At 35.7% G+C, this 22,767-nt stretch overlaps 3 protein-coding genes and 1 pseudogene across 6 annotated transcripts; all 4 read right to left on the bottom strand.

The window, feature by feature from the left end:
* Positions 1 to 4,210: 4,210 nt before the first annotated feature.
* On the bottom strand, positions 4,211 to 5,431 carry LOC117618260 (annotated as a pseudogene).
* Positions 5,432 to 5,934: 503 nt separating this feature from the next.
* LOC117619662 (glyoxylate/hydroxypyruvate reductase HPR3-like) lies at positions 5,935 to 7,088 on the bottom strand. Its single transcript, XM_034349660.1, has 2 exons — positions 6,667 to 7,088; positions 5,935 to 6,473 (listed from the first exon to the last, which is right to left on the bottom strand). Exons 1-2 carry the CDS (start codon positions 7,006 to 7,008, stop codon positions 5,952 to 5,954), a joined length of 864 nt encoding a protein of 287 aa, XP_034205551.1. The 5' UTR covers positions 7,009 to 7,088; the 3' UTR covers positions 5,935 to 5,951.
* Positions 7,089 to 10,286: 3,198 nt separating this feature from the next.
* LOC117619435 (glyoxylate/hydroxypyruvate reductase HPR3-like) lies at positions 10,287 to 17,711 on the bottom strand. 2 transcript variants are annotated; one of them, XM_034349393.1, is made up of 4 exons: positions 17,439 to 17,711; positions 13,689 to 13,751; positions 12,652 to 12,757; positions 10,287 to 10,953 (listed from the first exon to the last, which is right to left on the bottom strand). In XM_034349393.1, the coding sequence occupies exon 4, from the start codon at positions 10,741 to 10,743 to the stop codon at positions 10,429 to 10,431; it is 315 nt and encodes a 104-aa protein (XP_034205284.1). In that variant the 5' UTR covers positions 10,744 to 10,953; positions 12,652 to 12,757; positions 13,689 to 13,751; positions 17,439 to 17,711; the 3' UTR covers positions 10,287 to 10,428. The 2 variants fall into 2 exon arrangements, with proteins under 2 accessions (XP_034205284.1, XP_034205283.1); XM_034349392.1 differs by lacking the exons at positions 13,689 to 13,751; positions 17,439 to 17,711 and adding an exon at positions 11,251 to 11,757 and having other exon boundaries at positions 12,652 to 12,758.
* Positions 17,712 to 20,629: 2,918 nt separating this feature from the next.
* LOC117619434 (glyoxylate/hydroxypyruvate reductase HPR3-like) lies at positions 20,630 to 22,694 on the bottom strand. Of its 3 annotated transcripts, none has more exons than XM_034349388.1 (3): positions 21,731 to 22,693; positions 20,865 to 21,413; positions 20,630 to 20,711 (listed from the first exon to the last, which is right to left on the bottom strand). In XM_034349388.1, exons 1-2 carry the CDS (start codon positions 22,187 to 22,189, stop codon positions 20,883 to 20,885), a joined length of 990 nt encoding a protein of 329 aa, XP_034205279.1. In that variant the 5' UTR covers positions 22,190 to 22,693; the 3' UTR covers positions 20,630 to 20,711; positions 20,865 to 20,882. The 3 variants fall into 3 exon arrangements, with proteins under 3 accessions (XP_034205279.1, XP_034205281.1, XP_034205280.1); XM_034349390.1 differs by having other exon boundaries at positions 20,865 to 21,407; positions 21,731 to 22,692; XM_034349389.1 differs by having other exon boundaries at positions 20,631 to 20,707; positions 21,731 to 22,694.
* Positions 22,695 to 22,767: the final 73 nt, after the last annotated feature.

Raw genomic sequence — 22,767 nt, 5'->3', positions numbered from 1 at the left:
TCATGTTTATAAGTTAAATATAACTCTACTTTTTTCACAACATGCATGTCATGTAGCAGGTTCTCCATGCATGTCATGTATTGAATTCAACATGTTTATTTGATAAAGAGGTTGTACGTTTTAGTGTAGCTCGATCATTGGACCAAAAAATAATTAATTTAAGATAAACAGATAACTGTATATATATATATATATATATATAGAAAAAAACCAAAATGACTTTTATGTACGACAGGAGTTGCTTGAAATGCTTTGTTTCACATCAATCAACACGACATCCCAAAACAAAAATACCCTGACAGATAGATGAAAAGGAAACACTTGCTTATTGTCCTTATCTTTTCTATATCGACTGTTTTCGAGTCTCTGTTAGTGGAAGGGAGAATTACTTAGAGATATCATTTGTCATCCGTAGCCAATAATGTTATGCTACCAAAAAATATTATCACTTGTGTTATAATTGGCTGGAGATTTTATGGAAGTGTTTCTTGGTGGAAGGGATGCAACTCATTTGATAGACTTTTCAATTTTAGTTTTAAGTTTTCATTTTTGATAATAGTGTATAGAGAAACATGAAAGTGAGAATGAGAGTGATGATGAGATTAAGAGAGAAGATGGGAGGAGAAAGTAACAAAAATGAAAAAATTTCAAATATATTTCAATTTTTAGTTTTCATTTTCACTTTTGTTACTCATTCATCTCTCATTTTCTCTCTCAATCTCATCTTCACTCTTACTCTTACTTCCATTCTCCCTCTTTTTCCTTCATACTTTAGCACAACAAATGAAAAATTAAAACTAAATTTAAAATGGTTATCAAACGGACATTTATATTTTATTTTTTCAATTAATCCATTCAGGATAGGACCAACATATATAGTAAATATTCTAGTAATTCCACATCCTACTCTATATATTCAAGATTATTATAGACTTTTGGACGGTACAGAATGATCTTACTAGAGCTTTAATTAGGCAAAATTGTAGCAATGGTTTCTGGACTAAGATCAAACTTTAATTTCGTCATTCATATTGTTAAATTATTACGATGGTACTTTAATTATGCCTCCACTTTCAGAAATTGTCCCTTCCGTCATCTTAATCAAATTTTCAATTAAAAATGATGACATAGCAATGACAAGTCCTACTTGTCATGGGCAAAAATATCTTTTCACACACAGACACCAAAAGAGAATGGGGGAAGAAGAAATCGTCGGGGAGAGAGAGAGAGATATATATATATATATATATATATATATGAATTTCCCAATTTGCCCTTAATTTTGACAGAAAATTTAACAAAATTGATGGAAAAACCAATGATATAACATGAGATCTAATTAAAGTCCAGAGACAATTGCTACAATTTTGCCTTTTAATTAATATATGACTGTATTAAATTATTTTCTTAATTTTTATGCTAGGTAATTTCTTTATTTATTTTGTTAAAGAAGAAGGTGAATTGAATCGGAGTTTTTTTTTTTTTTTTTTTGGGGATCAAATAGAAACTTTTTTTTTTTTTTTTTTTTTTTTGGGGTCAAATAGAAACTTCATTAGATAAACTTCAACGGTACAATCAAAGACATCAATAAGACATCTAAAATACCAATACCAAGAGGGTAACAAACTACCATGCTAAAAATGCAACTAACGTGGACAAAAGCATCACTAAAACTACTAGCCCACATCACCACAATTAACCATAAGCCCAAACAAAGCCCACAAACCCAACATAACCAAAACCCTAAAATAACCCATGAGTCTAGACGAACCCTACCACCACCACCTGATGAAGCGCCTTCGCGGCCACATTCACCACTGCATCCATAATAGATCTGGAAAAAAATATAATTTTCAACAATCTACCTGTGCATAAAAGTGAACAAATAAACGAAAACAACAATTTTACCAAAGAACAATTGGGTGATTTGCAATAACCTCCGTCAAAGACGATGTAGAATCAAATTTAGAGAACATAAGCGACGTCAGGGAGCGGATTTTGGGAGCAGGATTTGATTGAGAACATAGACTGAAAAGGGTGATGGGAAACTTCAATCTAACCATGACTCAAAATAAACCACCACAATGGGGCTATTTTTTCAAACTCCCCCAGTAGACTTATTCACGAAGCTAAAAGGAAAAGACGACAAGATAGGAGGGGGAGGAGGGCCAATGACGCTTCTTTCTCTTCCCTCCTCTATGGAGTTTTCCTTTAAGACTTGCAGAGGGAGAGAGCAATTGAATCAGAGTGTTAGTTTCTTTTGTTTGATTAATTTTCAATTCATAACATGCTTTTCGTAAGATCCTTGGATGCAAATTTTTGTTAACAAAAGCCAAAAGGTATATGATTATTTATGAGAGGAAAGGAATTGTAGTTATGAAAAAATTCGGGACCAAAAGACAATATTGAGCCTAAATATTGTCGTTTGCTAAATAAAATAAGATAAATTGGCCGGCTATGAGCATGAGACATGAGTCAGGGCAATAACAAAAATAAAAAGAAAAAGGAAAAGCCTAAATTTGTTCTATAATGGTTTGCATGATTTGCATTGTAAACTGTTTTTGTATAATTTCTTTCAAAAATAGGCAAGCGTGCCTTAACCTTCTCTTTTCTCAGGAAATGTCGATTTGGAAAATTTCTAGCTTGGTTATAACCGGTTGTAACTTTGTGTCTATTTCTCTTATCGCATAATATAATCTTGTTCTATAATCACGTTAGACAATTAGTATGATCCGCAATCTATGTAGATAATAATTTTTCATGTTTGGTTTTCATCTGATCACATGGCAAACATTGTCTTTGAAAAAGAAGATGTTTTTCGTCCATTTCCATAACTGGGGTTTATATATTTGCCATTGTCTTATCAGATACTGATATTGATTTGGACCCAAGACAGATAAAGCTAACAAAGAGACATATAGAGGTTTCAAGATGCCAATAATATCCTAGAAAAAGGGCTACATGCAACCTGTATCATAACCACCAAAAATTCTTTAATGTATATTAAATTATCCATGTTTAACGTAGATGCTTATAAACTTCTAATTTTGGGGAAAATTCAAAAAAAAAAAAAAAAATTCTAATAATTTTGGGATTTTTAATTTATTCTAAAGTCAAAACTAGAGTTGAGATTCATAACTGCAAAATATATAATAATTAATTGCGCATTTTCTTTACAAGTGTTACAAAAAATTTGGTTGAAGCATAAATATGGGTTTAGCCAAATTGGCTAGAGTGGATATGCATTTCATTTTGCATCCGAGTTTGAACCCCCCTCCTCATAATTTGAATTAAATTAAAATAAAATTTTGTTTGTATCAACAAAAATTTTCTTTGAAGCAACTTTGTCATAATAAGAAACGGCATGCACATACGTGCAAGTAATTAAAGAATGAAAGAAACAACAAAAATAGCATCAATAGCGATTTCCACGAAGTAACTGAATTCATAATTTTGGATTAAAGAATCATTTAGAAGAAGCATTGTCGTTTCAATGGCTCTAGCTAGCTTATCTAATCACTAGCGATTTCTACAAACACTTTAGTTTATGTCGTGCTTTGTGATTTGTTTAATGTAGACAATGATTGGAAAAACAAAAAACTAGTGCCGCAGTTTCATGATTTCTGTTCTCATCAGTGTATGGCATTTAACCCCTTTTCATCAAAATTGATTGGTTCCATATCTTTTTTAATCGAGTGGTTTCGAAGCGACAAACACCCCATATGAATAAAAAAAATCTCACATTTTATCAATTCGTTCGTTAGTGCCCTTTTTATGCATTGGGCAATCTATCTTAATTGAAATTAGGCCTTCTATTTAAGTCCAACCCAATCCAAGGTTAATTCCATTTGGCATTCCTAGCCATTGAATATTCAGGATTAGTTCGACCCAACCCTAAAGCCCAGACCTATAACTCTTTGTGCCTTCCGATAGAAGACATAAGGGAGCAGAGCCCAACCGCAACAGAGCAACCCTGCCCAGACCCGGGTCAATTCCAAGTTAATGTGGACAACCAACAAAACATAAATGCCTTCTTTTGCTAATCCAAATGAGATCATATCATATTCATATGCAATTATTCATTGTCACCAATGTTCATAACTTCTGATAAATGAATCACTTCTACAAGAACACATAGTTTACTAATACGTAATGAAGAAGAAAAAAAAGTCAGATCTTGTTCTCATGGTTAAGAGTGTTTACTCACACACTAGACTCGAGGTACGAGTTCGAATTCCTCTCCCTCAGTGTAGTGTGTAGGGTAAGGTTTATTTGAAAAGAAAGCTTCCAAGTTGGCAAGCATGAATTCATTTGAACTTTGGAAAGATTCTGTAGTATGAACAGCCTTATGGGGGGACAGAGCGACATTGTCCGAAGCAACGAGCTCTTTAGGAACATGAGGCTCATTCTCAAACACATCCAAACCAGCACCTCCAATCTCTCCATGCACCAAAAACATCACCAATTCCTTCACATCAACAATAGCCCTTCGTCCCACGTTAACGATCACTCCTCTCTTCCCATTGCAGATAAGACTTCCTTGTTTATCATGTGGTGGGTTTGGTCTGTCAATGCACAACATATGATGAGGGCATCATTATTGGCTGCAAGTTCATGAACATTGGAATAGAAAGGGTATGGCAAAGATGGCTTTTTGCTCTTTGAGTTGTATGAGACCCTGCGGCCAAAGGCCTCAAGTCTCTTTGCAACTCCAAGCCAATGCTTCCTAATCCAACAATGCCAACTCGCTTGCCTCCTCCTAACTGAATTTCATTACCAGTATTAATTATAAAATGGAAAATAAAAAGTTAAGCAATAATTAGAGCAAGAGTTTTTGTGATCAAGTTAGAGACAATATCGATGCAACTAAAGATCGTGATCCCCTAACACAACTAACATATTCCAAAAAGAGAAACAAAACATTAGTCAATCCTTAAAAGAAAAAGAAAAACAATGTTGGTGAGAGACGTGTGGTGACCTAGGAACCAAGAGGGTAATTTCCTTTGCTAGTCCAAAGCCCTTGCCTCACATACCGATCTACTGCTGAAATTTTTCTCTGCACATCAAGGAACAAACCAACACCAATATCAGCAACATCTTCTGAGTACACACTTCTGGCAGTGGCTATGGCAATTCCACGCCGCCTGCACTCTACAACATCGATGTGGTTGACACCAGAAGTGCAAGTCAAAACAAGTTTCAATGCCGGTAGCAGCCGGAGGAGGTCCCCATTGACCTGAGTGGCATGGTAGCAAAGCATGGCTTGGACTGAACCTGCATAGGTGGTCAAGTACTGGTCTAGATGGAGTGGTGACTCCCCTGCATGGAGGATATGGAACTTTTTGGACAACTCAGATTGGAAATGAGTGAAGAATGCTGGAGGGTGAATAATCTGGAGTTGTGGGAGGTCTTGGGATTGGAATTGGGCCATTATAGTATGTTGGTTTTTTCCTCAAAATATCAACAAATAATGCAAGAGCCATCACATTTTCTAACTACATTAGTTTGTTCACATGTCAGTTGATGTGCTCATTAATAATTGATGTCATAAGTGAATGCCCTCTGTGTACTCAATTTTGATTTCTGATATAGGGTTGGTGGAGATTGGTTTGAGAGCCTCTTGTTTTCTGTGGTATTGATTTGATGTGTTGCCTTCAGATATTCTGTTTGGCTGACTTTTCTAAGTAAGGTTTGATCAAAAGGAATTTGAAAAAGGTTAAACAGAGATATTACGAGCTTAAGATAATGTTGGAAATAAGAAAACTCAAAACTGCCAATCAACTGAGATGATCATCAGACTCATTGTTACAAATACTAATTCATAGCTTCTTGCAAGCCAAGGAATCATTTCCACAAGAACAGAGTTCAGCCAAAAAATTAAAAAAAGCTCAAAGAAACAAAATGTCCCAAAAGAGAAAAAAAAAAAAACCAGCACATAAAATCTTATTTAGTCACCCATTGAATGGACTAACCGAAGGTTTATTTGAGAAGAAAGCTTCCAAATTGGCAATAACTATTCGATTTGATCTCTCGAAAGATTCTGGAGTAAGAGCAGCCTTATGCGGAGACAGAACAACATTGTCCAATGCAAAGAGCTCTTGAGGAACATGAGGCTCATTCTCAAACACATCCAAATCCGCACCTCCTATCTCTCCATGCACCAAACACCTCACCAATTCCTTCTCATCAATAATAGCCCCCCGTCCGACGTTAACAATCACTCCCTCTCTTCCCAGTGTAGATAAGACTTCCTTGTTAATCATGTGGCGGGTTTGGTCTGTCAATGCACAACAGATGATGAGGGCATCAGTATTGGCTGCAAGTTCATGAACATTGGAATAGAAGAGGTAAGGCAAAGCTTGCTTTTTTCTCCTTGAGTTGTATGAGACAATGCACCCAAAGGCCTCAAGTCTTTTAGCAACTTCAGATCCAATGTTTCCTAATCCAACAATCCCAACTCGCTTGCCTCCTAACTGAAATAAAAAATTAGAAATTAGAAAGTCGAGCAATCATTCTATCCCCAGTGCTAAAGAACTAATCAGATTTTTTGAGATTGTTGACGTGTACTTCCTACATCAATTATTATCGTTAACTGTTAATTAACAAACCAACTGCCGTTAACTAATGTGGTTAGAAACTTAGAAAATGCAATCACTTTAGCATTACCTTGAAACCAAGAGGATATTCGCCTTTGCTAGTCCAAAGCCTTGTTCTCACATACCGATCTGCTGCTGAGATTTTTCTCTGCACATCAATGAGCAACCCTATGGCAATATCAGCAACATCTTCTGAGAATGCACTCCCGGAAGTGGTCACTGAAATTCCACGCTGCCTGCACTCGACCAAGTCGATGTTGTTGACCCCAGCAGTGGGGGTCGCAACAAGTTTGAGTGCCGGTAGCAGCCGGAGGAGGTCTGCATTGACTCGAGTGATAGGGGAGGAAATCATGACTTGGACTGAGCGTGCATAGGTGGTCAAGAACTTGTCTAGAGGGAGTTCTGACTCCATGCTCCGAGGAGATGGAACTTTCGGGACAACTGAGATTCAATATGTATCAAGGATAATGGAGGGTGAATAATCAGGAGCTGTGGGAGGTCTTGGGCCATCATTATAGTAGCATATGTTTTAGATGGAATTTCAAATGCAAATGACCATTATAATATTTTCATGATCCAGAGGTCTGCATATGGTGGAGGCACCCCAAAAAATATTCTCAATGACCTCAACTATCAACAAGTAGGGGTACATCTTCACTGTAAATTCGCATTAAACACGAACACGATTTAATGGGTGGATAAATCAATGACTTAATAGAGAAGTGTGAATCATGTAAATTTAATGGTTACCGTGAACTTGCATTTAACGCAAATCGCTGTTGTAGAAAAATCTAACAAATAGCACTAAATCATCACATTTTTTTAACCACGTTAGTCAAGATTCGGATCCTCTGAGTAAACGTATTATTGAATAATTGATGTAACAAGTATGCATCATCATTTATAAGTCATGTAATACTTTAGCAATTTCCCTCAATTACGAGAAATTATATAGACTACCTTTCATTTGAAGGCCCGGATGAATATTTCACTTTCCATCCTCCTCATTTTAGTAACATGTGGAAAATAGAGATGGAATTAGTGAAGCACTGAAAATGGCAGGTGAACACGGTGTGATTTGCAATGAATGCCCTCTGTGTGATCAACCTTTATTGCTACTGATGTAGGGTTGGTGGAGGAGATGGGGTGTGTGGGAGCCTCTTGTTTTTCTGTGGTATTATTCATTTGATGTTATGTTCTGTATTTTTTATTTTTTATTTCCCATTTCGTGGGAGCAAAAATTATAATCTATTGTCGTTTCATTGTTCTCAAGTCTTTTTTTAACTTCAAAGCAAATCTTGAGTGGCATGACAAATCATTAATTTTAAAAAATTAAGGTGTCATTTTTTTTAAAAATGATAATTTGAAATTGTGTATAACTTTGAGTGACATTTCTATAAAGAAAAAATGAAGGTGCAATAGAAGCTCTTTACGTTGCAGAAAAGTCATGGTTTCTTTACTGTTTTATTGAATTTCATTTCATTTATTTATTTTACTATTGTTGTGCTTATTTAACTATTAGAATTAAATAATTGTATAAGTTGTTACACCAACAAGAAAAAACAATATCTAACACAAACCACAATACAATATTTCGATTAAGGAGTGGCATATTTGTTCGAACTTTCCAGTGTTATCTAAAATCATATCCAACCCATCAGTTTCAACCAATGGGTTTTCAGGGTTATTTGATTGTTGTCAACGTTCTTCTCACCTTCTCTTCTCTAAAACCCAAAGACCCATTTCGTTCTTCTCACCTTCTCTTCTCTAGAACCTAAATGAGGCATGTACATATTGGTAATTCGCGCATAGACACGCCTATATAACTCCTAAATTATTTGCAATCTCATCCCTAAGCGATGCCTTAACCCTAAAATCCTCTCAATCTCCTAAATTATTTTTTAGAATTTTTAGAAGTTCTGCATCAACCAAAATTGATAAATATTTGTGTTTGTGTGTTCTTATTTTGTAGGCCCATAAGTAAAGATCTGATAAACTAGCATTAATTTCTTCATTTGAAGCTTCCTTCTAGTCTTCCCCTATGGCAGCCTTATCATTATCAGAATCCTCTTAGTGTATGATCCCTACGAATTGTCTGGTCCTTACGATATGACATATAGGAATTGTCAGGCCCCTCAAAATGACTGTAAGAAAAGTCACAGCACGAACTCCCCTCCATAAGAGGAGAAATGCGACAGTTGCTATAAAGAAATTATCGAAATTATATGGCCACAAAATATCCAAAACCAACAATGGAAGAAAGCAAAACTTTCTCAAAATTCATCAATTTAATTTCCTCTCCAATATTTTCACTCAATGTAGAAAATAATATCAAAATGTAGGTTTAGAAAACTAATGAACCGTGTCGAATATAGACATAATACATCTTTTCAACTCATCTTTATATATGACGTAATTTTAATTTTTAAGTAAGCAAAAATTGAAATGACACAAAATGTTCATTTCCAGTGTTGCAAAATAAGTGTGCTGTCAAAGTGACTGTATTTCATAACAAAAGTGTCTAAAAAAATCCTACAAATAATTTTGCACCTCACGCCTCCCTTGTTTCTTCCTATCTCTCTCCTCATGTGAGCACATGAGGAAATAGATAGAAAGACGGAGCATAGAACTTATATTCCAAATGCTCAAGGAAGCTGGACAAAAAAGCATTTTATACAAACAAGCATCCTCGAGTTAAAATTCAACAATCATTCTATTTGGCAAGCAAATCTACACCGTCTGCTGCATGCAAATCATACAACTCTCAAATATATACCAGTAACGATAACGCCTCAGTTCTTCATCCTTGTTTTCTCTAATAGCCCCATTCATCGCATCAATATTTGGTCCCCTGCATCGATTCATAAAAGTGCACGAACCTTACTAGAAGAAACATTAGAACAGAAATGGCTCAAGCTCCATTGCAAGTGGTTTCTGTATGAACCATTCCCAAGGGAAACAAACCAAAATGGAATGCAAGATGATGCAAAAAGTCATGGAGATACTAACCTGCAAATAGAAATCTATTTAATTATCCACAGCCGGTGAAAGCAACGGTTTTTTTGAGAAGAAAGCTTCGAAATTCCCTGCTACTAGTTCACACAAAGCCATGAAACATTCTGGTGTGTAGGTAGCATTATGTGGTGACAGTACAACATTGTCCAATGCAAAGAGCTCTTCAGGAACTTCAGGCTCATCCTCAAACACATCCAAACCAGCACCTCCAATCTCTCCTTTCACCAAACACCGCACCATTTCCTTCTCATCGATGATAGCTCCACGTCCTATGTTTACAGCCATCTCTTCCCAGCGCAGTCAATGCACAACAAATGACAAGGGCGTCACTGTTAGCAGCTAGTTCACAGATATCAGAATAGAAAGGGTATGAAACGAATGGCTTTCCTGTCCTTGAGTTGTACAATATGTTGCAGCCAAAGGCCTCAAGTCTTTCGGCAACTTCTAAGCCAATGTTTCCCAATCCGACAATTCCAACTCGTTTGCCTCCTATCTGGCATTTCCAATAATAAAAACCACTTTAATTTACTTTAAACAAAAGAGGATTTCAATTATCTTTTTTCTGTGGTATTCATTTCATGTGTTATCTTGGCTGACTTTTGTAATTAAGGTTTGATCAAAAGGAATTTGACAAAGAGATATTACAAGCTTAAGAAAAATGTGGGAAATAAGAGCAATGAAAACTGCCAGTCAAATGAGATAATCAGAGTCATTGTAATTCATAGCTTCTTGCAAGGAATTACTTCCACAAGAACAGAGTTCAGCCAAAAACAAAATGTCTGAAAATAAACAAAGGAAACAACACATAAAATCAAATTTAGTCATCCATGAATGGAGTAACCAAAGGCTCATTTGAGAAGAAAGCTTCCAAATTGGCCATAACTATTCGACTCGAACTCTCTACAGATTCGGGAGTAAAAGCAGCGTTATGTGGAGACAGAACAACGTTGTCCAAAGCAAAGAGTTCTTCAGGAACATGAGGCTCATTCTCAAACACATCCAAACCAGCGCCTCCAATCTCTCCATGCACCAGAAACCTCACCAATTCCTTCTCATCAATAATAGCCCCTCGTCCAACGTTAACAATCACTCCCTCTCTTCCCAGTGCAGATAAGACTTCCTTGTTGATCATGTGGCGGGTTTGGTCTGTCAATGCACAACAGATGATGAGGGCATCAGTATTGGCTGCAAGTTCATGAACACTGGAATAGAAGGGGTATGTTAAAGATGGATTTTTGCTCCTTGAGTTGTATGAGACAATGCACCCAAAGGCCTCCAGTCTTTTTGCAATTTCAGAGCCAATGTTTCCTAATCCAACAATCCCAACTCGCTTGCCTCCTAACTGAAATTAATTACCAGTTGACAATTAATATTACATAAATAATAATAAAATATATAGAGAGTCAATCAATCATTTAATATCAGAGGATCAACTAGGGTGTTTGTCTACTACAACAAGAAATAAAGAAAATCTTCAATTCCCAATGCTAAAGAACTAATCAATTTTTGTGAGTTATGGATGCGTACTTATTACATCAATTATTATCGTTAATTGTTAATTAACAAATCAACTACCATCAACTAATGTACATATGTGGTTTAGAAACTTAGTAAATGAGATCTCTCTAGCTAGCATTACCTTGGAACCAAGAGGATAATCTCCTTTGCTAGTCCAAAGCCCTTTCACATACCGATCTGCTGCTGAGATTCTTCTATGCACATCAATGAGCAAACCTACGGCAGTATCAGCAACATCTTCTGAGAATGCACTCCCAGAAGTGGTCACTGATATTCCACGCCGCCGGCACTCGACCAAGTCGATGTTGTCGACCCCAGCAGTGAGGCTGACAACAAGTTTGAGTGCCGGAAGCAGCCGGAGGAGGTCTGCATTGACCTGAGTGAAAGGGTAGCAAAGCATGGCTTGGACTGAGCATGCATAGGTGGTCAAGAACTGGTCTAGAGGGAGTTCTGACTCCCATGCTTTGAGGAGATGGAATTTTTGAGACAACTGAGATTCAGCAATTGCCAGGCATAATGGAGGTTGAATAATCAGGAGTTGTGGGAGGTCTTGGGATTGGAATTGGACCATTATAGTATAGCATGAGCATATGTTTTAGATGGAACTAGCAGGAAAGCCCGCGCGATGCTGCGGGTTTTGAAATTGCGTAGACAAAGTTAGATTGTTTATATATACAATGAGATTTAATTTATAACATTATGTTTAACTAAGGCTAATTTTTCACAGGCTACTTGTTATGTTAAAATAGTACACTTGTTTGTATATACATTGAGATGTTAATAGTAGGAAGTAGGCATCAAAATAGCAAAATTTGGATAGTTTTGAACAGCATGCTATTTAATTGGGCGAGTTCTGTTTTGCAATGTCTTAATGATTTTTCTTCTCTTTGATGGAGGTCTTGACCCTATTATAAAAAAAGTGAGAAGAGAGTAAATGTTAATATTGATGAGAACCAGATTGAATCGTTGCACAAACTGTGATCTATATAAGCTTGCGGCAATCCTAATATCTAGGATATTATGTTCAATTGTAATTTTAAAGGACAAACCATACACATTCAAGCAAGAACTCTATAGCATGCCTGCTCAATCAGGCCATACAATTTTCAGAATTTATGTATCAAGCATATCAAACAAAGAGAGTAAACCATATGTTTTCCCAGACACCATATGCTGGAGAGTCAAGCTAAGAAGGGAAGATGGCACTTTATCAGCATGGTTGCTGGTCAATCATTCCTAATTTCTATTTTGTCAAAACGTGATTAATCTTCACTTCTTTTTTCCTTGTGTTTTATCATTAATTTTTTTCTCCATATTTAGAATACAACAACCAACAGCAGAACAAAAAAGAAAATTTTTTCAATAAAAAAAAAAAGCATGCTTAGTTTTTGCTTTCCAGTGTTTTATCAGCAACCAAAACAGAAATTGAGAATGATTTCCATTTCTAAGATTTCTCGAAAAGAGCAAAGTCATTGAATTGACAATTGATTAAAAAAATTAATAATAACAATGATGGAAATACCTGAGCTAATCTGTGAGATTCAATCCCCTTCCTGATAGAATCCAATATGTTGTGAAATTTAAATACCTCAGCTCCTCTTATATAGCAATAGGGATTACTCAAGAACCTGAAATCAAAGTAACCAAATAAATGAACCCAAATTCGTAAAAAATAAATAAATAAAGCATTAGGGATTACCCCAAAACCTGAAATCAAAGTAACTAAATAAATGAACCCAAATTCGTAAAAAATAAATAAAAAATACCCTAAAGATAGAACATGGCTCAAACAATATGCATATATTAATATCAAGCCTAGTTAAACAGATATACACAATGAGTACATTTGACTCAAAACTCATAATCAATCAAGCCCACCAAGTCACCCTAAACAATCAAAATCACAAAACCACTCTCTCACTCAGGATTGAATCGTTGCAGAGACTGTGATCTACATAAGCTTGCAGCAATTCTAATATCTAGAATATTATGTTCAATTATAATTTTAAAGGACAAACCATACACGTTCAAGCAAGAACTCTACAGCATGTCTGCTCAATGAGGCCAAACAATTTTCAGAACTTATGTACCAAGCATATCGAACTGAGAAAGTAAACCATATTGTTTCCCTAGACACCATATGCTGGAGAAACAATCTAAGAAGGGAAGATAGCACTTTATCAGCATGGTTGCTAGTTAATCATTCCTAATTTCTATTTTGTCAAAACCTGATTAATCTTCACTTCTTTTTTGCTTGTGTTTTATCATCAATTTTTTTTTTCCATATTTAGAATACAACAACCAACAGCAGATAAAAAAAGAAAATTTTTTCAATAAAAAAAAGCATGCTTAGTCTTTGCTTTAGGGAACATCTCAACTACCCAATTGCCAAAACAGTCAAAGGATTTACCAACATGTTCAAATATTGTAATCATCTAAACCTATCATTACAACAACAAATTAACACCAACCAATTGTCAATTGATGCTATTATCTAATTCCTATGCTCTATTCACAAAACTTAAACCAATTAATTGAAATTTCAGCCTAGAAACTCACCCCTTGCTTAACAGAACTGAAAACACCAACCAAACCGCTCTATCCAAAGCAACAAAAGACCACCTGCAAAATATCAAAAGAAAACATAGTTATAAAAAAAAAAAAAAAAAAGGAAGAAAAATTAGCTTGAGTATTTTATGCATGCAGAATCTTTTCATTAAACCAAGAAATTAGCTTGAGCAAAATCTGTACGGAAAGAAATCACTCTGTACGGATCCCCTCATTTCAACATTGCTTTCATGATTCGTTTACAAAGCATATGTTCTGATGTAAATTGTATTATATATTACAGGTTGTGTTACTGCAACTGCGGGGGAAAAAAAAGAAAATCATATAGAAGCTGTATACAAAATTCAAATGAAAACCCAGTTGATAATACAGAAGGACATGCATCAAATTCCTGTTTTTCTTTTTTATTAAAAAAATTTTTTAATTTCAATACCTAAAATATCCAGAAGTCTATAAGCTTGGGACTTCTTTTTTTTTTTTTTTTTTTGCAGACACAAAAAGAATCTCTTTCAGAAGATACAATCAATAAGGACCAGTAAACCATGAATTAAAAAAAATTTAAAAAAAGATGGAAAAAGAAAATTTATATGGTTAAACAGAAATAACAAACTGGTGAAATGGATCATCGCTATATGTTATAAAAGAAAGGTTGTCCATGAGATTGAAAAAAAATATAAACATGAATGAATTGAGAATATAAAATAATTATTGACCCGCATCTTATTACAGTACTGTGAATGGCAACAAACCAACCAATATTATCATGCTAACTAAGCTGGAGATCCTGGGTTTAAATTCCTAAGACTGCAACCTTCCAATATAAGCTGAGGATAGAGGCTCACATGTGAGGAGTTAGATATATTCACCATGAGAGAATATTGAACTGAAACTTCGGGGGGTTTCTATACCTCAGATACCTTTTTCAAACTCCTTACATTTGTCAGTCATTACACAAACTTTGGGACAAAATGTTCATGTTAGGCAGTAAAGTAAGATTTTACACTCATATATCAAAACAGAACAACACACTCATATATACAAAGGTACAAACTTGGACTGAAATAACACACAAAGATGCATAATTTCACTCACACAACCGAACCCAAATCCCTCCACTTTCACACAGAAAATCTAGAAAGGACGAAAAATCTCCCAGCCAACAACCAATTATGCAATTATGCATAATTTTCAAAGATCCTAAAGTTCATCACGGGAAGCTTTCGGATACAATTATGCATTCCCAATGACAGACCTCTCAAACTTTGGTCTACAAAATATCCATTCCAGACCATCATTTTCAAAGATCCTTCTATGTCTCATCCTTTAAATAGATTTATATAAAAAAAAGTATTGCTCTCATGAGCTATAATTCCTGCAAGAATTCATGCCTTTGCAGGTACTTTAGCCTTTCAAGTGATAGAAGAGAGACTGAAAAAGGAAAGAAATGGCTCTTCAATGAATCTTCTAACAGAAGACTTTGTACAAAAATAAACCTAAGAACTCAAAATTCCAACTATGCTGTCTATATGAATTCACTTTCTAACATACCATCCATATTTCCACAAAGATCAAAATTCCATACATACAGAACAGTCCTCTACAGAAGCATTTTGACCTAATTTATACTAATTTATACCTACTTTATACCGTTTTGGCAACTTAAATGAAACTACAACTCTAAGGAGAGAAGGTCCTTGGAGTGGTTTCAAAGATACTTAACGTAAAATGACACCAACCCAAATGACCCAACAGAGGACAAAAGCATTAAAACAATAACATGCGGGGGAATGCCCTCAAGTGCAAGCAATCTATGAGAAAAGTTAAGCTCAAAAAGAATAAAGCACCCAATTTCTATTTTGTCGAAACATGATTAATCTTCACTTCTTTTTTCCTTGTGTTTTATCATTAATTTTTTTTTTTCTCCATATTTAGGATACAGCAACCAAAAGCAGATAAAAAAACACTCAAAACGTTTGACACGCCCTAAGAGAAAAATATCACACAAAAACAAATACCAAATGCACAAACCCATCTATGTTATTATTCTGATGTGAATCGAAACTCGAACTCGGTTCCTAGTGAAAATTGTGAAGACAGTAAGCTGTTATCGAACTATTAGTCATGTGCCCCTTCATGCTACTGAATGGGATTGGACAGATAAGGTTTAGAGACACATGTGCTGAGGCTGAAGAATTTTTCAAGGAAAAAAAAAATAATGAAATTGGGTGAAAGGAAAACATGCACAAAGCTACTGGATATGTGCACAGACATCCTTCCATCTAAAGTGAAAGGAGATAGAAGCAAGTCAGTTCTATTTGATCCTTCCATCTAAGATAAAATAATTGCCAATTTCTATTTTGACCAAAAAAAAAAAAAAAAAGGTCTCTTGACAAAAAATTTCTTGACAAAAAACTAAAAGAAAGAAAGTCTCTTGACAAAAAATCTCCCAGCCAACCAATTCTTCGTATGGAACAAATACTTGGGAATGGAAGGTATGGTGCTACCACCCTTCTCTTTCCTTTTCTCTTTCTCACTCACACAAACACATATATTCTATTGTTCCAAACAACCAATGCTCTAATAATTAGAATGAAACAGGGAGCACGGAAGGCTGTATGAGTGAAAATATAAATAAAGAAAGAGCTGAAGCTGCGAAAAATTATGCAGAACTACCACTCTTCAATTTAAAAAGAGTTTTAGCTGCAACAAACAACTTCAATGCAGTGAATAAACTGGGAGAGGGAGGATTTGGCCCTGTTTTATAAGGTGACACTTTCTAAACTGCTTGATAAATACTAATGTACAATTTATCTAATATATGCTAACTTGGATAGGCCAAAGACATAACAGATTTAGGTTCCTTAAAGAAGGCAGCACAAATATTCATTCCAGGTATATTGTAGCATGACTTCTGTTTTCTCAGCCTTTCTAATTCTAAAAACCAAAAACTTCAATATATAACTTTAATTTTCTATAAGTGTTGATCTAAATTTACATCCCCTTTGTCTTGACAACTCAATCGAACATCTCAATCAAAAGTCACCCTAAACAATCAAAATCACAAAACCACTCTCTCACTCAGGATTGAATCGTTGCACAGACTGTGATCTACATAAGCCTGCGGCAATCCTAATATCTAGAATATTATGTTCAATTATAATTTTAAAGGACAAACCATACACATTCAAGCAAGAACTCTACAGCATGCCTGCTCAATGAGGCCAGACAATTTTCAGAACTTATGTACCAAGCATACCGAACTGAGAAAGTAAACCATATTGTTTCCCTAGACACCATATGCTGGAGAGCCAATCTAAGAAGGGAAGATAGCACTTTATCAACATGGTTGCTAGTTAATCATTCCTAATTTCTATTTTGTCAAAACCTGATTAAGCTTCACTTCTTTTTTGCTTGTGTTTTATCATCAATTTTTTTCTCCATATTTAGAATACAACAACCAACAGCAGATAAAAAAAGGGAATTTTTTCAATAAAAAAAAGCATGCTTAGTCTTTGCTTTCCAATGTTTTATCCAAAAATCTGAAATCAAAGTAACCAAATAAATGAACCCAAATTCGTAAAAAATAACTAACTAAAGCATTAGAGATTACCCAAGAACCTGAAATCAAAATAACCAAAAAAATGAACACAACTCTACAAAGGACGAAAAATCTCCCAGCCAACAATCAAATTCATGAAATAAAGACCAAAAGATCTGTTAAAAAGTTGATGGGATGCATACCTGAAGACAAAGGATGCAAATATTCGCAAGCAAGAAAGATGGAAGTCTGAGTCGAAGGATGTAGAAAGGATGAAATCTCCCGACCCCAAATCTGTGAGACGAAGACTAAAAGTGCGGCTGGATTTGCAGCTCACCTCCCAAAAAAAAAAATCGACGGCCCCCCACGCATGTCCAGCAACGAATACAGATCTTCCATGGCTGCCCCCCAACCAGCTGGTTGGAAACGAACTGAAAATAGAGGGTTCTGTCAGCCGACGAAACCCTCTCAACGAAGGGGGAGGGGCAAAAACGGGAACAAAAGAAGCTGTTTAGTCAAGGGCAGTTTCGTCAATTTAGTGTGCTGAAGAAAAAACAAAACGAAAACAACAGCAAAATGAGGGGCATTTCCGTCATTACACTGTGCTTAGCTACAGTGTTTAGTTGCATTGGGTTTTAGTATATATAGAATTTCAAATGTAAATGACCATTATGTAATGTTTTCATGATCTAGAGGGCATCATTTGGCCGAGGGACCCCACAAAAATAATAGCCTCATTGCAATTTGCAGCAGAGAAACAGTAGAATCAGAAGAATGGTGTATGATTGAATTGAATTGAACATTTTGTTAAGGCATAAATAACACCCCCCTTTTTTTTTGTCGATGGGCATAAATAACACTAAATCATTACTTTTTTTAAAAAACCACATTAACTATCTGAATAAACGTGTCATTGAATAATTTATCATAACAATTAATGCAACGAGTAAACATCATTATCAATTATCGAGTAAACATCATTATCAATTATCAAGCAATGTAATCACTTTAGCATTTTTCCTCATTTACGAGAAATTATAGATTACCTTACCCAAACAGAGAATGCGGAAAACATTTGAAGACCTAGATGAATATTTCACTAAATCATGCTCATTTTTGGTACCATGTGGAAAATAGGGAAGGAATTAGTGAAGTACTGCAAATAGTCCGTGATATGATATATGCAATGAATTATGAATTCCCACTGTTGCTGATGTACGGTGTTGGTAGATGAGCCTCATGTTTTCTGTGGTCTTTTGATATGTCTTTGGATTTTGTCGGTTAAGTGTCGTTGTATGGGTGGTGGATTTTCTTTTTCACTAAGTTTTGAGCAAAAGTTTAGAAAAAGAAAAGGGATATTTGTGGAAATGTCGTTTAAACTTACCTCAGTTTTAATTTGTCACTTTAAAGAAAAGTTTAAGATAAATGTCATCTTAATTTTTCAAAATCCATTATTTATCATCTGACTTTAAACCATCTAATTTTTCATCCATTTTAAAGGGTATTTTAGTCTTTTTATTTTGAAAAAAAACCCCAACCACACCCGCCCCAAAAACACATCGCACAGGACCCCCCTCCCCCCTCCCCCCTCTCTCTTTCTCTCTCCCCCGCCCCCAACCTCATTCTTCTTCTTTTTTAATGGTGTTTATTGAGCATGTCTACAATTTTAAAAAAGAAAAAAGCAAAAAGAAGAAGAAGAATGTAGATTCGGTTTGGGTGGGCTAAGGGAATTTGTGTGTAGAGGGTGGCTGTTCCATGGTAGAGAGAGAAGGAGCAATGGAGGAAGGGGCTATGAAGAGGGAAGGGGGAATGGATTTCAAGATGGGCAGGGTTGGTTGGAGCTGCCGGTGACACACAAGGGGTAAGATGAGATTTTTTCTTCAATTTTAATTGTTTAAAAGATATATGATTTTTATTATAATGATTTTTCTATTTTAAAATATCCTTGAAAATGGAAAGACTAAAATACCCTTTAAAATAGATGGAAAATTTGATGGTATTAAAGTCAGATGACAAATCATAGATTTTGAAAAATTATGATATCATTTCTCTTAAATTTTTCTGTATTATGATAAATTAAAACTGAGATATAAGCACATTTCTACAAAAACGAAATAAAAAAAAGTGCAATAGAAGCTCTTTACGTTGCAGAAACAGTCATGGTTTCTTTATTGTTTTATTGAATTTCGTTTTATTTATTTATTTTACCATTGTTGTGCTTAGTTAACTATTAGAATTAAATAATTGTATAACTGATCGTTGTTACACCAACAAGAAAAAAAAATATAACACAAACCACAAAACAATGTTTCGATTAAGGAGTGACATTTGTTTGAACACTTTCCACTGTCTTCCAAAATCATATCCAACCTATCAGTTTCAACCAATGGGTTTTCAAGATTATTTGGAATGGGATTGAGGTCAACATTCTTCTCACCTTCTCTTCTCTAAAACCCCGAGTCACCTTCTCTTCTCTAAAACCCCGAGACACATTTCGTTCTTCTCACTTTATCTTCGCTGGAACCTAAATGAGGCGTGGGTACATATCAAGGTCTAAAATAGCGAGAGTGTCGGAAATATTGATGGTCCAAAAATACGGATATATCGATGGAAATATCGAGGAAATATCGATATCGATAAAAATTGAATAAAAATCACGGAAATTGTGAGAAAAACATGGAAATTTTTATTGTAACTTTAGAGGATGTTTATTTAGTCAATTGTCTATTATTTTATCACAAAAAATTGGAATAAAATGCATGGCATGGTGGGTTTGAGTGATTTAAGTTGATTATGTAGCGACCTGACAAATACTGTGTCTTTAGAAAATATGTAGTAATTAGTGAAAGAAAATTAAATACACCATAATTTTTTAGTTATAATAATTTACTACAATATATTACATATTATAATATATATGAGCTTGAAAAAAAAAACAAAAATAAAATATATATGAGTAACTTAGTACCACATAAAAAGAATTCGTTAAAACTTAGTATCACATATAATGAATGATATTAAAACTCAATAGTGAATAATAATACAACTCCATAATATATAACCAAAAACAAAAAAATACAACTTCCTAATAAAATAATAAATAACATTAAACATATGCCTAAATTTATCATTAGGGATTTTTTTTTAATGGAAATTTATCCTAGATAATATTAGCTTGCAGAAATTTTAAAGACCATATAAATATTACACGTCGTAGCTTTATTCACAAACTCGTTCGCCGCATGTTGGATAAGGCTCAGTAGGAGGATTAGATAGAGAGGGGTTCGAGTCCCCTTGTGTGCAAAACCACCATTTCTCAACAATATGGTCCTTACGATATGGCATATAGGAATTGTCAGTCCCCTCAAAAAATGACTCTAAGAAAAGTATAGACATACCAGTAACGATAACACCTCAGTTCTTCATCTTTGTACTCTCTAATAGCCCCATTCATCGCATCAACATTGGTCCCCTGCATCGATTCATAAAAGTGCATGAACCTTACTAGAAGAAACATTAGAACAGAAATGGCTCAAGCTCCATTGCAAGTGGTTTCTGTATGAACCATTCCCAGGGAAACAAACCAAAATGGCATGCAAGATGATGCAAAAAGTCATGGAGACACTAACCTGCAAATAGAAATCTATTTAATTATCCACAGCCGGTGAAAGCAACGGTTTTTTTGAGAAGAAAGCTTCGAAATTCCCTGCTACTAGTTCACACAAAGCCATGAAACATTCTGGTGTGTAGGTAGCATTATGTGGTGACAGTACAACATTGTCCAATGCAAAGAGCTCTTCAGGAACTTCAGGCTCATCCTCAAACACATCCAAACCAGCACCTCCAATCTCTCCTTTCACCAAACACCGCACCATTTCCTTCTCATCGATGATAGCTCCGCGTCCTACGTTTACAATCACGACATCTCTTCCCAGCGCTAACAAGACTTTCTTGTTGATCAGGTGGTGGGTTTCAGCAGTCAATGCACAACAAATGACAAGGGCGTCACTGTTAGCAGCTAGTTCACAGATATCAGAATAGAAAGGGTATGAAACGAATGGCTTTTCTGTCCTTGAGTTGTACAATATGTTGCAGCCAAAGGCCTCAAGTCTTTTGGCAACTTGTACGCCAATGTTTCCCAAGCCAACAATCCCAACTCGTTTGCCTCCTATCTGGCATTTCCAATCATAGAAACCACTTTAATTTACTTTAAACAAAAGAGGATTTCAATCATCTGTTGACAAATTTCAACGCATAAAATAATCATTAAGTGGTAAAGAACTGACTTTGTTAAAATTAATTTAACACCAGAATAGCTCCCAAAAATCATTTTTGTTAAAAGATATTTAATCAAACACTACATTTGTGATTATTTTCATCTGAACATTGAAAGGGAAAGCATAATTAGGAACAACTTATTGCAACCATAACCACAGGAAACAAGCAAAACCCAGAAAAGATTAAGGCATGTGAGCTAGAAACGAATGCTGCTGACCTTAGAACCGAGAGCATAGTCTCCTCTGGTAGCCCAAAGCCCGTCTCTGACATACCGATCCCCAGCCGAAATCTTTCTCATGACATCAAGAAGCAGCCCCACAGCCATATCAGCAACATCCTCAGTGAAGATTTTAGGGGTACTGGCAATGGCAACACCGCGGCTTCGACACTCGGCTAAGTCAAGATGGTCAATGCCAGCGCTGGTGGTGACAATGACCTTCAAGGAGGGCAGCATTTGTAGGATATTGGCAGTGATGGTTGGTCCATTGGCAGAGGACAGCAAGGCCTGAACAGAGCCTGCATGTGTGGCCAAGAACTGGTCTTGAGGGAGAGGAGAGTCCCAAGCTTTGAGGAAGTTGAACTTGTGGGAGTAGTTGGACTCCAAGAGAGTGAAGCACGCAGGTGGGAGAAGTACCAGAACTTGTGGGAGTTCACTGTGATTTCCATTAAGTGCCATTGGATTGGCTTCTTGTTCTTGAGACTTGAGAATTGTTGAGGTGGAGATAGGTTTCAGAAGTGGCAGTTGAGAAATTGGGAAATTGAGAAATTGAGCAATTGAGAAATTGAGAAATAATTTTGATTATCTATGGAGTATGGACCCACAACGGTCAACTGGTAGATGCTTTACCTGCTTCCTTTGACAAAACGATATCCAGATGTTTCGTATGTATATACGAGATTTTTCCTATCAATTCAGCCATACATACAGGCAACTCTCATCAGTATAGAGAATGGCTGAATTTGTACCCAGTTTTCAATTTGCCCCTGAATTTGTTGGTTGCTGGTTGGAGATGGCTTCTGGGGTGGTGGTTGCGTGGGTCAGGGTGGATGTGTGGGTCGGAGTGGTGGCTTCGTGGGTTGGGGTTAAGTGGCGGCTGCCTGAAACTCAGGAGGAGGAAGGGGAGAGAGAAGGTTACGGAATGAACAATTTTGTCCTCAAACTTGACGGAGAAGTGGATGAAATATTAGGAAATTTGCCGATAGGGGGACATTGGCTAAATAAAATAGTTTAGACCCTTAAATTTTTTTTTTTTA

The sequence above is a fragment of the Prunus dulcis genome, chromosome 2, assembly GCF_902201215.1.
Source record: "Prunus dulcis chromosome 2, ALMONDv2, whole genome shotgun sequence".
NCBI lineage: Eukaryota > Viridiplantae > Streptophyta > Magnoliopsida > Rosales > Rosaceae > Prunus > Prunus dulcis.
This window is presented reverse-complemented; position numbering and strand designations above follow the sequence as displayed.